General features: G+C 36.2%; 1 protein-coding gene across 2 annotated transcripts in view; it reads left to right on the top strand.

Annotated features, from left to right (window-relative positions):
- Mei4 (meiotic double-stranded break formation protein 4) overlaps positions 1-15,459 on the top strand; it is a 159,641-nt gene that overhangs the window by 98,636 nt on the left and 45,546 nt on the right. For both annotated transcript variants that reach the window (XM_090337728.1, XM_090337729.1), the window contains one exon: positions 11,939-12,070. In XM_090337728.1, the coding sequence (XP_090193854.1) occupies positions 11,939-12,070 (132 nt within the window). The remainder of the gene's footprint in view (positions 1-11,938; positions 12,071-15,459) is intronic.

Here is a 15,459-nt window from a genome sequence, read left to right as displayed (position 1 = left end):
TAAAAATATCATGTCTATTCAGTATGTACCTAGTGCTGTCACTATGTTTCTAGGAATGACCACAATGACAGAAGGAAAGAAGGGGGAGGGAGGAGGAAAGAATCATAACATTAAAAAAGTGGAGGTAAAATGGCAAAAAAAAAAATAGGAACACATAAAAATGCAATTGAAAAAAGGTAGGAAAAAAGGGGTGTATTCTTCAGGGTTTTTTTGGGGGGCACGATGGTATATTAAACTTGTGTCTCCGCTAAATTCGGGATCCAAATATTTCAAAAAGTCTTTTTCTCTTGGGATTTGGCTTTGTGGTTTTTCTGATTGTTTGCTTGATTGAGCAGAAAAAAGTAAAAGCTGGTGAAGCTGCTAGCAGCTTTGTTTACCAGGAGTGCGGCCCCGCTCAAAGGGAGGAACTTCCACTAGCACCGGAGGCAGATGTCCGGCTAAGCTGCCTCTGGGAAATCCTTTGCTCTTTTGAATGATGGCATTCCCAGGACCACTTCTCAGGCTCTAGTTGGTTTGGCAGGGTCTTTGCCAGCAGTCAAGATGGCGCTGTTCTCGGCTGGTGGGGGAGGGGATTCCTTCCCAATGCTGTTCCCTGAGCAGAAGTGGACACTTCACCATAGAGTTACTCACAAATTTCTGGATTTTCTGCTTCCATGGAGCTGGCAGGTCCACACCATGGCTGGGTGACAGCTCTGGGCTCATGCAGGCTCTGTCTGGCTGTCTGGAACCGGCAGGTCTGTGCTACCTAGAAGCGCTATCTGCTCAGGTCCTGGAGGGAGGCTTTGTCTCTGCTCCAAGCTGTCTTCTTGTACTGGTTTCCTGCCTTTCTCCTCTCTGAGATCTCTGTGGTGCTAAAACTTACTGAGGATCGATCTTTGGGTATGAACTTTCCCCTACGATGCCAGAACTGGTATCTTGGCAAGAGCTCAGAAAGACTCACACTGAACCGCTGCCATCTTCCGTTGGTCTCCAGAATATATCTTCTTGATTAGATCTCTTGCTGTGAGCAAGAAAAGAATGAATAGAAAACTGATCTACTTAAAATCAGAACTGCGTGAAATTGATTGCATGATTGGCTATTTAAGAATTTAATTACAACTTAGTTGTACTCTAATTTTCTTTTAACAATTAATTAAGGTTGAGTAAATAGACATCAGACACCTGATTCTATTGTTTATACTTATGTCTCCAATATTGGTAAACAAGTTGACTTAAGCCTGCACATGTACTTAGCAGTATTGCATGTAGCAGGCATCAGTTTATCAAGTGGTCTGAATTTGAATTAGAGCTTCACCATATATCTGCTGTGTAACTATGTGTAAGTCCTTTACCTCTCTGAATTTCAGTTCTCTAGTCTTGAAAGAGAGAGAATAAGCATCATTAGAGAAAGTGGTTTGAGACTTAAAATGGCTAGTCTAGAAAGCTTACAGTGCTTTCTAGCATAATGAACTTTATAACGTGTGCTTACATATTAATTATCTATAAAAAACTTTTTATGGTAAGTTTTATAGTTTCTACAGGGACTGCTGTAATTCAAATTACTCCATAAAAGAACAGTTAAAATAAACTACCCGAGAAGTAAATAAAATAGTAATATATTTTAACATTTTGATACATAATGTAAAGTTATATCTGACATGAATGTGTATTTTGTGTTCCTAAAATAGTGTTTAGATTAAAGACTTGTGATAATTACCCAGGTTTGTTTCATTTTACTTTTTGTTAAGTTGTATATTCACACTATGTTTGATGTGTATATCTGACTTCTATGATCTTCTGCAGGCATTTAAATTCTTATAGTGTATGAAGTCATGCATTTTAGATATGTGTATGGAAATATGCTTACCTTATGATTCACCCATTTCACTAAATTATAGGTAAAACATGCATGGATTTAGTTTTCCTTGTTTTACTTTCCTCCTGAACTATTGCCTTTCACTTTGGGATTGATATTGGTGAATGATTCTTTAGAAGTTCAATATTAGAATACATTAAGACTTATTTATTAATTTATATATTTATAGTTATTTTCAATAATTATTTCATAGGTACTCTCCCAAATAACATTTCAAATAACCTGCAATTCTCTAAAATTTAAATATAAAAAGTTTATATTGATTCTGATGAAGTCATGGATATTGCATGTAGATTATTAATGTATGTATTTAGAGGTAAGGAGAAGATTAAGAGAGATATTTAAGTAAATGGACAAACTAACCTCTGCGTTATTTATAAGGAATTGTTGCCAGCTCTCTGTCCTTTTCATCATTTGTAATTAGAAGAAAAAAACCGATGATGTAGAGAAGACACAGTTTTACTCCATGTATGTGGAATGTTAAAATTAAGAGCCGTAAGACTTGCCAGATCCCTGAAAATTTCCCCAAGATGCCAAATAAATGAACCATTGTGCATCTGTATGGCCAGTACCATGAGACTGCTCTTGTTCATCCTGGGGAGAGGTAAAGCCATGTGAGCCAATGAGTCTCAACTCCACAAATTACCACAAGAACTATAACAACAGAGTCAAAACCTTTTAGGACAAGGAAAGCTGAGCTTATAGAATACTCCCTTAACAGAATTATAGGACTATAAAATATCTGTAAGTAAAAAATCTAGGGAAAGCCTTATTGAGAATTTTGAGTCTGAGTTAGACCATTTCCATGTGAGTCTTGCCACACAGAGACATGGGTTGGAATGGAAGAATTTATGAAATAATAATTTTGGATTAATGAGGATCCAAGTCTGTATTAAATTTAGGCGCATGTCAGTAAATGTAAATCGGGAGCAGCTTTTTATATGTGATTTGAACCTGTGCTGCATAACTCAGAGGAGAAACTAGGAATTAGGATATTGGGTTCATATATTTTTACTGTCAAGGAGCAAGGGAAAATTATCAAATGAATATTTTAGGAATCTCTGTTCAGGAAATTGGAAGAGCAAATCCAGGCTGAAGATTTAAGGCAAGTTGCAATGGTATAAAAGGAGGAACTTTTGATCATTTTTGTAGCAGTTCTATGGCCTGGCTCTGTCCTATTAGCAAATTGTTTATACCCTATTAGGAACATTCAGCTTTATTTTCCAGCTAGGTTTACTTTTCTCCTCTCAAGGTAAAATCCAGCATATATAGTTATATATCATGTTATGCCCTGGCCCATGCACCAAATCGTTCTTTATACTTTTAGCTCCCTGGAAATACTTTTTGAATTTGACTTGGCCCTTCATGTCATTTATAATTTGTTTTGCTTTTAACAAGCTTTACCCTTAACAAGGTTCCAAAATATTTTAACCTCCCGAAGACAGGCTGTTGTGTGGACTGAAGTGTCCTTTCCCCCGATGAGGCTCACATTGCTGCTCACTCTAAAGAGCCAGAATTTAAGAATAACGATTGGAAGCAAAATATACCCAGTATTATAGATGTATCTCTTCCAGAAGGGCAGTGTCTGCAGTTGTGGCTTGGTAGCATTAGTAATGCCTTTGTATGTTCCTCTCTTCTTCTGGATCCTGGTCAGTGTAAGACATCCATGAAATCATTGTTCAATGGGGCATTTTTAAGCAAGTTCAGGTCATATGTGCTGCTTGCAAGTGACTGAACATGATTTTGGGCTAAAATTAGAGATTCAGAAGAATTATTAGCTTAACTGTTTTTGTTGGTGGTGGTGGTAAACATTGCCTCTCTAAACCCTGTTTTTGAAAAGATTTGAATCTTCTCATTGTTGTGCATTTACTTCCAACACACAACATTCTTTGACTTCGTTAAGTATGAGAACATAACAAGTAAGATGTTGACCAGTGATGGGGAAACACGCATTTCTTTGCCATCTGTGGACTAAGCAGAAAAACAGACTCCTAAAAATTAAAACAGGACATCTTTCAACAACTCTGCCCATCCCTCAAAATTCTCCTTACTACAGTAGCATGGGTGACAATAATAAGAGCTTATGAGGCAGAATTAATTTTTTTCTCTGAAATAGTATAGATTTTTGTCTTCGGAAAATTTCCAAACCTGCACCCATGCTTCCATAAGAAGATATTGTATATTCAATTCCTGTTGGACATTTAACTTTAAAGAAGTTGTTTTCTTTATGCATCCCTCAGGAAGAATTTACTACAAAATATCTGTTTGGGGGCTGGGAAAGTAGCCTAGTGGTTGACTGCTCCTCTAACATGCATGAAACCCTACATTCAATTCCTCCATACCACAAACATAGAAAAAGAGCCAGAAGTGATTCTGTGGCTCAAGTGGCAGAGTGCTAGCCTTGTGTAAAAGTGTCCAAGGACAGTGCCCAGGCCCTGAGTTTGGGCAGGCCCTGAGTTCAAGCCCCACGACTAGCAAAAGTTTATATATATATATATATATATATATATATATATATATATTCACCTCTGTTTTCCTGAGTCACCTGTCTTCTTGAAGGAATGAATGATGATTTAATTTTATTTTAAATACTGTCTACTCAATTCAAAACTTTAATTTAAACATAGTTAATCCTCATCGATTCCTTATTATAAATGCAAGCAGTGTCTTTCTTTGTTTTTTTAGCTACTTACTTGTCAAAGTAGGTCATTACAAAAATGAAGCTATCATCTGAATTTAATCTGTAGCAGATGAAACATAACTAGTTCTTCTAAACAGTTGATCAAATTTTCCACATAAATTAGAAAAAGGATCAGGATTTATTTCTGCTTTAAAACCATTTGAAAATTTAATTTTGCTATGAAAGCAATTTGAAAATAAACTTGAGCATTACTCTCTTGGAAGATCCTGTTGTCACCAAACCTCTTATGTAGCATGAATGTGGTATCAAAGGAAATGATATCATTGGTGATTTGGGCACACTTTCTTCTTAGTTTTCATGGTGAGATATGCTTAGTTTTCCTTAGTAGGGAAGGTATATTTAAAACTAGCTTGTCCTTTGTGAAAGAAAATTATAAGATTTTTAAAAGTATGCTTCATAAAGGTAAGTCTCAAAATTGGATATTTCCAGAAGATTTATACCTGACATTTGACTGAGAATATATTCCCCCTTATAGTTACTCTATTACATATCATTCTGACTTTATTGGCTTAAAATAACAGTCATCATCTTAATATTTTTCCCAGGTCCTGTGAGTAAACATTTGGGAAGGACTTAGTTGAATAGATCTGCTTCAGGTCTGCGAGGACGCCCTTGGATAGTGTTGAGGCAGCTAGAACAGCTATGTGACATTGAGGACTCTTTCTCTGTGCAGTATCAGGACCCTCTACATCTGACCCTCTTTGGCTTGTTTACAGCCTTGAAGCCCTGATTCACAGTTATGTGACTACTAAAGCTTTCAAGAGCTAGTGTTCTCGTGAGCAAGGAATACTTAGAATTCACATAACATCAGCCTTACTGTGTTCTATCGATTGACGAGACACATCCATCCAGCTTCTAGAGAAAAGAGGCTTCAAGTTTGCCAATACATGAAAGAAATGCCAGAGAAGATGTGGCCATAAATTTTAAAACGGTACTGTTCCATGAACTTATTGGTAAAGGAAGTATGTGGAATGAATTAGAGCATATTTAATGTGGACTAGTTACTTAGAAATTAGGAAAGACTCAAATATAAAGTTTGTCCAACTAGAGATGTATGGAAAGAATGAGGGAACCTAAGTGGCAGTCATTGGCAATCTTTTTCTTACTCCCTTCCTTCTCTCCTCTCTTGGTTTGTTAAATATTTTAGGGCAGAGAAGTAAGTTCACATATCTCTTTATGTTCAGTTTAGAAAATAACAGTTGATTCTAGAAATCTTTGTCTAATACATCTTTGTTAACAATGTGCTTTTGGCTGGCTACAAATCTTGTAGCCATTTTTTTTTGTTAGAGTCTAAAGGCTTTTGGTGGATTGTTTGATTCCTCAGCTGTTGCCTTTACTGGAGCCAGTCTAAACACAGAACTTTTAATACATAGGCTTAGACTGTATCCCAGTCTTCCAAAACGATGCCAGTTTTTACCTACAATTACATGTTTGAACACCTACAGGATTCTTAGTTTTCACTTGTGTCATGGTCTGTGTTTTAAATGACAAGATATAAAAAGCTAAGAAGAAGACTAAGACAGAAATGCATTGAATCAAGGTCAGTGTTCACATGTACAAATACACACACACTAATTGTAACTGTGAGATGATAAATACATTGTGGTGGGACACTTCACAATGTGTGTTTATGTAAAAGCATCCTGTGCACTTTAAATATCGTCATTTCATTTTCAAATTATACTTCAATAAAACTAGATGAATTTGAATTAATACTTAGTAAGACCTACTAGATTATAGTTCTTTACATCAGTAAGTATGTATTAATATGTCATTCTTATTATCCAGGGTAAGTTACTGCTGTAATGAGTCTCAAAATCTAAGAGATTGAGTGCTATGTAGCATTATTCCATATATATGAGTATATATATATGTATATGGATGTTTTGTGCAGCTATTTTTATTTTTTTTTTGAGATTCTAGACTGTTTTTTTGTTGTTGCTTCAAAGTCCTCTGTGTTTCCAGAGTCATCTGCTGGAAGAGGTAGAGGGATTTGCAGAATCATTTGGGAGTATGTAACGAGCTCGGTCAGTGGTGTGTATAAGATCCTCACATATTTTCTAAAAGTCAGTCACAAATCATCCCTCATCACAAAGGATGCCTGCAAATTCAGCATCACACTGTGCTGAGAGGAAAGGAAGAGGTTCTACCAAGAAGGCAGGCAACCATGGACCTGAAATTCTTTAGCTGTATTACTAAAAACACTTTGGATTTTAATGAGCTTGAACTTTTCCAGTATTCTTTCGTACATCTGTAATATTACACAGTACTTCAGTGACACTTTGGGATTTGCCTGGAAAAACAGAGTTGAATTTAGATTTTTACTCTAATTGTATGGCAAGTGAAGTCTGAATTTGTATGAAAAAGGTGATGGGAATTTTACTGGGTGAGAGATACGGTATTTTTGTTGTTGTTGTGTAAACAAGATTTGGGCTCTGTTGGCTCACACCTGTAATCCTAATCTCACAAGAAGCTTAGGTGTAAAGATAGAGGTTTAAAGTCAGCCTAGACAGAAAAGTTCAAGAGCTTTTTATGTCCAATTAACCAGCAAAAATGCTAGACTGGAGACATTGATCTAGTGGTAGAGCACCATTTGTGGACAAGAAAGCTAAACAAGCAAGAGTGAATGTGAGGCCCAAAATTCACGTCCCAGATTTTCCTAGACACGAGGAACTGAAGAAATTTATGGTCTGTAGAATAGCTGTATCATTAAAGATTTCCCAGGCAAATGAAAAACTATATACATCAAAAATATGGATCTTTAAAAATCATCACTATTATTTGCAAAATATGGTCTTAAAAACAAAATGCCTTCAAATAATAGCAAGACTTTAATCAGCACAAGTTGAAAATGAATCTTTCTTCAAAACTGGCATTAAGAGTTATAGTGCTTATCACTGAATTTACAGTTGTCAGGACTACGATTTTGTTGTTATTTGTTGGTGTGTGTGTGGGTGTGTATGTGTGTGTGTGTGTATGTGTGCTGGTTTGAGGGCTTAAAATCAAGGCCTGGGCACTGTCCTAGAGCTTCTTTATCTCAAGCCAGTGCTCTATCTGTTGAGCTATAGCTTCATGTATGGCATTTAATTGGATAAGTCTCACAGACTTCCTTGCTGGATCTGGCTTCAACCCATGATCTCCCGATCTCTGCCACTGGAACCCACAGGACTATGTATATCTAGATTTCCTTGAAATCAGATTCTGTAACCTATAATGGCAATTCATCCTTGGTTCTCTTATGTTTAAAAGTTTTGATTCAATGATTCAAATGAAACATTGTTCAACAATATTGAAAGAATAAGTTTAAATGGTAATGGTTAAATACGTCTAAAGTTTAAGAATGGCCAACAGTATTTTAACTCTGTAGTCATAATAATCATTTAAATTTATATCCATACAAGAAAGAATAAGAAACTGGTTGAAACATCTCGGAAAGCAAGTATTTTATTGTAGTTACAGCTATAAACAGCATGTTTTGTACTGTTGGGATGAGGAAGAATCAATAAACCTTAAGTTATTGAGATGAATATGGAAAATAGAAGTGGTCTCTTGTTATTCTAGAATGTGCAGAAGTCAAGGAAAAAACCAAGTAGCCTCTCAGAAATACAGAAAAGAACTGCTTAGTATGTAATATCAATAGAAAAAGAAGCAGTAACCCTTTTGTGTTAATAAAAACATCGTGGTCATAAAATATTAGCCCCATACTTCAAGTGTTCAATGGAAGTGACATAAGATGTATTAGGGTTATGCCCTAACCCACTTCATGCCCAGCCTTTGAGCAGTAAGGGCACATTCAGAAATTAGTTTGGGTCTCTGTTGAACAATAAATCTGTCTCCGTCGATAGAAATCAAGCCACAGACCAAGGAAAAGTTACGACCCAGATGAGGTGAAACAAAATCAAAAAAGTCTTGGGAGGTGGCGGATATCACCTCTAGGCATTTCTCTGCCACCCTCCTGACACAACTTCCCCAAGCTGTGTGTTCTTGTGCTTTTCTGCTGGTTCTTATAGAGTATGCCAATCTCTGACTCCGCACTCTGACTTCACTTCATCTGTGATACTTCAAGGACGTTTATGGCACTTGAGACAAGCAAGAATCACTTTCCCTTCCTGTAATCACTATCCATTTTTTTGTTCATTTATTTTCTTATTTGTAGAGAAAAACAGGGATTTGGGTGGATTCGTGGAAATGACAGAACCTTGGGCTAAAGCTAAACAATTTCCCTGTGTCTACATGGCACCATGTGGGGAGTGAAGGTATAATGGAGTGTCCAAAATGAAGCGATGTCTTATAGGGTCCTTCAGTCAAACAAGGACAGACTTGGTTAGCTACAATTGAAGTCTCTAAACTTCAAATCTGTTCTTGTCTCTTGTGTATGTCTTTTCCACAGTTTACTGGATTATTTCACTCTTAAGATTTCTATTTTTATGTGCTCCTTAAAATATTTCTTCAAGAAATATCCTTTGCAGTACATACATAAGACCTGGGTCATCTACTAAGCATCTTGATGAATTGCCTTCTCTTTACCACTGGCTGATTCCTGGTCTCAGATTCTGTTATGTCCTCTTGCTATGACTTTATTGTTAACTAGCCCCATAATTGCAAAGTGTAGCATTTTTTTTTCAGAAAATGTTTGTCCCCCTCTCTCTCCCTCTCTCAAATACACACACACACACACACACACACACACACACACACACACACACACACACAACTGGGAAATGAACACACATGTAATTAGCACTCCTCGAGTCAAGAAATAAAACATAACCACCACAAATCTACCACGTGAGCCACAGAGCCACTTCTGATGTTTTTGAGTAGTTTTTTGGAGATAAGTGTCTCATGGAGTTTGCTGCGTGGGCTGGCTTCTCAGCCTCCGGAGTAGCTGGGATTACAGGTGTGAGCCACCAGCAACTGGCTATTTGTTTTGCATTTTTTGACAATTAAAAACTTGCAGATTAAAACTTTGCAACAAAATGGATTGTAAGTCAGTGGCAAAACACTTGCCTAGCAAGTGCAATTTTCTGGGTTCAACCTCACTATAAAAGAAGAAATAGACAAAGGGGTTATCAATGTTTGAGAAGTAATGTACCCACTACCTGACGAATGTAACTATAACCTCTCTAAATATTACCCTGACAATAAAATACAATAAAAGTATATAAAAGACCCAAGAAACAAAACCAAATAAAACTTTCTAATATATATCAGGGGCAATGTTGATCCTTCTCATTCCCAGAAAGTAACTTCAGCTAGATCATCACTGTGTGATTGAAAACCCCAGTTGATTAGGTTTATAATCATTCTCATCCCTCCTACGAGATTTGTCTACCTTCTGTGCAGTTCAAATTAATTGGGCAAATTAATTGTGTGTGTGTGTGTGTGTGTGTGTGTGTGTGTGTGTGTGTGTGTGTGTGGTAGGAATTGCCACCACTGCATATTTCAGAACCTTAAAGTCGCACTGCACTTTGTGAATCCTAAAAATGATCATAGAAATCAAAGAGGCTCACCTTGGGGCCAGGTCAGTTTTCAGGACTACTCCCCAAATCATAAAGCTACCAAGCTGTGATTTCTGGTAAGATTCCTAACTTGTACAAACAACTAGTCTCTGAACCAGCTGTTGAGTCAGATCCATAGTCTGTACCAATATGTACAACCAGTGCCTACTTCTCTTTCCCCTAATGTAATTGTAAATCAGAGGTTCAAATGAGTGTTTCTGATCAGCAGAACTCAATGCATATCTAAATGCCAAACTATGGAAAAATCTGGAGAAAAGGATTTCCAGGCCTCCACTCCCAAAATATAAGAATACTGATTTTGTTATTGAGTCCTTCCATAGTTTCAAGTCCAGAACTGTACTAACCTAAGATATTATTCATAGTACTGCCCTGCATGCCAGCCACTTCACTAAGTTGCACACTTACTAAAAAACAAGTGTCAGTTATAATTTAAGACACATAGGAGCTATATTTTATCATGGTTACAAAATTTTTAGTTACAGTGCTAATTGCTCTATGTGACTTCTATATGATTAGTACCATCCTTCCTATTGTACAGATGTGAGAGCTGAGACAAGAAAAATATTCTCCTGAGTAGTAAAGCTAGGATTTCAGTCTGGAATTGCTAGGCTCTGAAAACCTGACCTCATCTTTACATCATCACTTTCTCACCACTATCTGGTCTTTTTTGTTTTTCTTTGATCTTCTGCTTCACTCTAAATTGCTGTCTTAAAGAATCACATATTCGTAAAGAAGAATTTAGAAGGGAAGTTTTTTTTTGAGGTGCAAACGTTATGTTGTAAAAATCTGGAATCTAATAAGTCATGCTACAGTTATGAAAGATGTAAATGTTAATTAAATCACTGAGAAATAATGATAAATAAATATCTTTGATTTTTATGCTAATAACTTGTGTTTTCACCATTAACTTGATTTAGAATGGTAATATTATTATCATCCATGCTTGTAATGCAGGTCCAGATATATAGTAGATATTTTTCTTAAATGGTATAATCTATTCACTTCCTTGTTGTAATCCATTGGATTTTAAATTACAATAAAATTAATTTATGCTATTAAATTCTAAACTTAAGAAATATCTATGATTAATGATTCATCATTAAGGACGCAGAGGCAGCTTTTCTCGTTTTAATGATTTTTAAGAGCATAAAAAAGTATATGACTATGTGTTTTGAAATTCTAGTTGGAGTCTCCATTCTAACAAGGTGAAGGATAAAAGAATGAAATTTCACCCATAAGTTTTACATGCATAAGTGTGATTAGTGTTCAAATAGGCTTACTGCCAATAGTGATATATTAATTGTAAATTCATTTAACTTACTCTATTAATGTAACTGAAAATTCATGTAATGATATTCCGTTGTCTTCACATTAGAAAAAAAACATCAGAAATTTGTTCTCACTGTTAAGCTTTTCTTTGTTGACTTGTGGGACATAAGGAATGTGGCCAGTCCTATCCAGAGTGGTATTAGAACTCAGAGTACCTATAGCTTTCACAGAGGCCTTTAAACTTCTCATATGCTTTATATCCATTGATTCCACTATTTAATAAGGGTTTAAATATTTTCTTCTATTATCTTCCTTATCCATTCTGAATCTAAACTATTAGATTACCTTTCACTATTTAACTAAAGCTTCCCTTTTACCCCCTGTCATTTATTTGAAAGCTTAAATGCTATAAAACTTCAGTACCTATATTGTTATTTACTTGTGTATTTCATATCTTTTCTTAACACAAACCTAGAATCATGCCATTTTCATACTTTGTATAGTTTATTAGTAATAAAGCCTTGAAAAATTACCATTAAATATACTTTGACTTGACTAGAGAGTAGAAACTTACTAATTTTTTATCTTCAGTTTCAGGTACAACATTATATCTGTAAGAGTCTGGTAACCCTGGGAAGTTGCAGCTTGTTGAGAAAATCTATTATAACTCAACTCCTATCAGAAATAAACAGCTTTACTGATGATCTTGAAGCCATCAGACAGGTACACGTAACACCAAACTCTACTTCTCGTTTTATATTTATAACTAATGTTAGTTAATGTAATTACAAGCTCTCCTTTTTTCCCTTTATGCTTGAATTTCTCCTTTTCAGGCTGATACTGAATCATTCTCTCAATTCTTGTGTATGTGAATATTATCATGTTTGGTGTTACTGGTATGTGAACTGAAGAACTTGATGCCAGTAGGCAGATGCCCTGCCAACTCAGCCATATCTCTAGCTGCTTTTATATTTATTCTTGAGGCAGATTCTCACATTCTGTCCTAGACTCATTTTGGATTTCAGTCCTCCAAGCCCTGTCTCACATGCAGCTGAGGCTACCAGCATATGCTATCGTGTATCTGAATAATATTAGTGCCTATCAAAATTTCAGAAAAATGCTTTCAGAAAATAGTTTCCAAAATCAACCTACTTTGTCCTTACTTCTACGGTTTGCTAAATGTTCCATTGGCCACTCCAAATCAGTGCTTATATGACTGACTTTACAACTCTCAAGGCAGGTAGCATACTCCTAACACAAAGAAATGAGAGAAAAGTCACTGGAAGCAATGTAAAAAATACATCTAACTGAATTCGATTATATGTTTAGCAGGAGTACAAAATATAAATTTTGTTTACACACTCATTCCTCTTTAATTTTCACAGTAACATCATGAAGTACTTATACATTTTTCCCAGTTTACGATCATGCTCATCCAAATCTTAGAATATATAAGCAACACGCAGTGTTGCGGATAGTAAATATTGAATCAGAAATTCCAACCCAGGTGTTATGATGGCTAAATTCCTTTAAAATACAGAAGTTAGAAAATGTAAGAAGGACATTCCCTCCATAAACAACACATAGATTTTTTTTCAGGTGTTTATGTGTATTAAATGCTTCACATGAATTTTCCCAATCTTTTAAAAAATACTCTTCAACATACTTGTATTTTTAGAGGAAAGGAAAGCATTTCAAATTGTAAAAGAAGGAAAGCACAGTCTTAGGAAACACAGAGTAGCCATGTTACCGAGGAAGATTCATAAATAACTGTGTAATTTTGATAAGAGTTGAGAAAAGTCTCCAGGCTTAACTTTCATGAGAAACTCCCACACTCAGTAGAATTAGGTTACTAAAGGAATCATTACCTTTGTCATCAGGAAACCAACTGGTGAATCAAAAATCTAATCTTAGGGACCAGAAAAGTAAAATCTTAGCGTAAGATAGAACAGCTGATTTTTGAGGATAAATTTTATACCGTGCTACCGTTCCAAAGTTTTGAATCAGCTCAAGGAGCTTGGGAGTAGAGTCTATAGGATTCTTTAAATACAGAATCATGTCATCTGCAAAGAGGGAAAGTTTTACTTCCTCTTTCCCTATTTGGATTATGTTAAAGAGGAGTAGAGAGAGTGGGCATCCTTGTCTCGTTCCTGATTTTAGAGGGAACGGCTTTAGCTTTTCACCATTAAGTGTAATACTAGCAGTGAGTGTGTCATACACAGCCTTTATTATATTGAGGACTGTTCCATGGATTCCTAGTTTCTCCAGAGCTTTTAGCATAAAGGGGTGTTGGATCTTGTCAAATGCCATTTCTGTATCTATTGAGACAATCATGTAATTTTTGTCCCTGCTTCTGTTGATGTGTTGAATTATATTAATTGATTTGCATATGTTGAACCAGCTTTGCCTCCCTCTGATGAAACCTGTTTGACCATAGTGTATAATTTTTTTGATGAGTTGTTGTACTCTACACCAACAGTAAGAGGAATGAGGCAACAATCAGGAAAGCAACTCCTTTTGCAATAGCCTCAAAGAAAATAAAGTACCTAGGAATTACCTTAACTAAGAATGTAAAGGACCTTTTTGATGAAAACTTTAAAACCCTGAAAAAGGAAATTAAAGCAGAACTGAGGAAATGGAAAAACCTCCTATGCTCCTGGATTGGAAGAATCAATATCGTGAAAATGACAATCTTGCCAAGGGCTATCTACAAATTCAGCGCAATACCCATCAATATCCCAATGTCATTCTTTAAAGAAATAGAAGAGGCAATCCAAAATTTCATATGGAATAATAAAAGACCCCTTATAGCAAAAACACTTCATAGCAGAAAAAAAGCACAGGAGGAATTTCAATACCAAACTTTAGACTCTGTTACAGAACTATAATTATCAAAACAGCTTGGTACTGGCACAAGAACAGGCCTGAAGACCAATGGAATAGAACTGAGGACCCAGATATTAAACCATAGACCTATGGCCACCTAGTCTTTGACAAGGGAGCCAAAAAAATAGAATGGAAGAAAGATAGCCTCTTCAATAAGTAGTGCTGGCAGAACTGGTTAAGCACCTGCAGAAAACTAAAGTTGGATCCTTCTTTGTCACCCTGCACTAGAATTAACTCCAAATGGATCAAAGACCTGGAGGTAAAAGCCGACACTCTGAAAACTTTACAGGAAGGAATAGGAGATACACTAGACCTCCTTGGCACAGGTCAAAACTTTCTTAATAAGGACCAAGAATCACAACAAATCAGAGAAAGGCTGGATAAGTGAGACTGCATTAAACTGCAGAGCTTTTGTATGGCAAAGGATATAGCTAGTGAACTAATTAGGAAGCCTACAGAGTGGGAGAAGATCTTCACCAACCATACAATGGACAGAGGCCTCATATCTAAAATACATCAACAGCTCAAAAAATTAAATCATTCCAAAACGAATCTCCAAAGTAACAACCATCCCCTAAAAAGATGGGCCAAAGAGTTAAAGAGAGTCTTCTCTGAAGAAGAAACAAAAGTGGCCTATAGACACATGAAGAAATGCTCGACATCTCTGGTCATAAAAGAAATGCAAATCAAAAAAACTCTAAGATTCGACCTCACTCCAGTTAGAATGGCCAGGATCAAGAAAAGTAATAACAACAGATGCTGGAGGGGATGTGGCCAGGAGGGATCACTACTACACTGCTGGTGGGAGTGCAAACTTGTTCAACCACTATGGAAAGCAGTATGGCAGTTCCTCAAAAGACTAAACATAGAACTCCCCTATGACCCAGCAATTCCAATACTTGGCATTTACCCAATCATCCAGAAACAAGGACATACTAAATCCACCAGCACAACAATGTTCATTGCAGCACTATTTACCATAGCAAAGATATGGAACCAACCCAGATGCTCCTCAGTTGATGAGTGGATAAACAAGTTGTGGTATTTGTACACAATGGAATTCTATGCTGCTGTCAGAAAGAACGACATCACCCCATTTGAAAGGAAATGGAAAGACTTAGAAAAAATCATATTAATTGAAGAAAGCCAGACTCAAAGGAACTTAGGCTCAATGGTTTTCCTCATTTATCATAATCAGTAGAAACCTTGGGCTCTACTAGCAGAGA

Source organism: Megascapheus bottae, chromosome 8 (assembly GCF_031878675.1).
Source record: "Megascapheus bottae isolate mThoBot1 chromosome 8, mThoBot2.hap1, whole genome shotgun sequence".
In the NCBI taxonomy this organism is placed as follows: Eukaryota; Metazoa; Chordata; class Mammalia; order Rodentia; family Geomyidae; genus Megascapheus; species Megascapheus bottae.
This window is presented reverse-complemented; position numbering and strand designations above follow the sequence as displayed.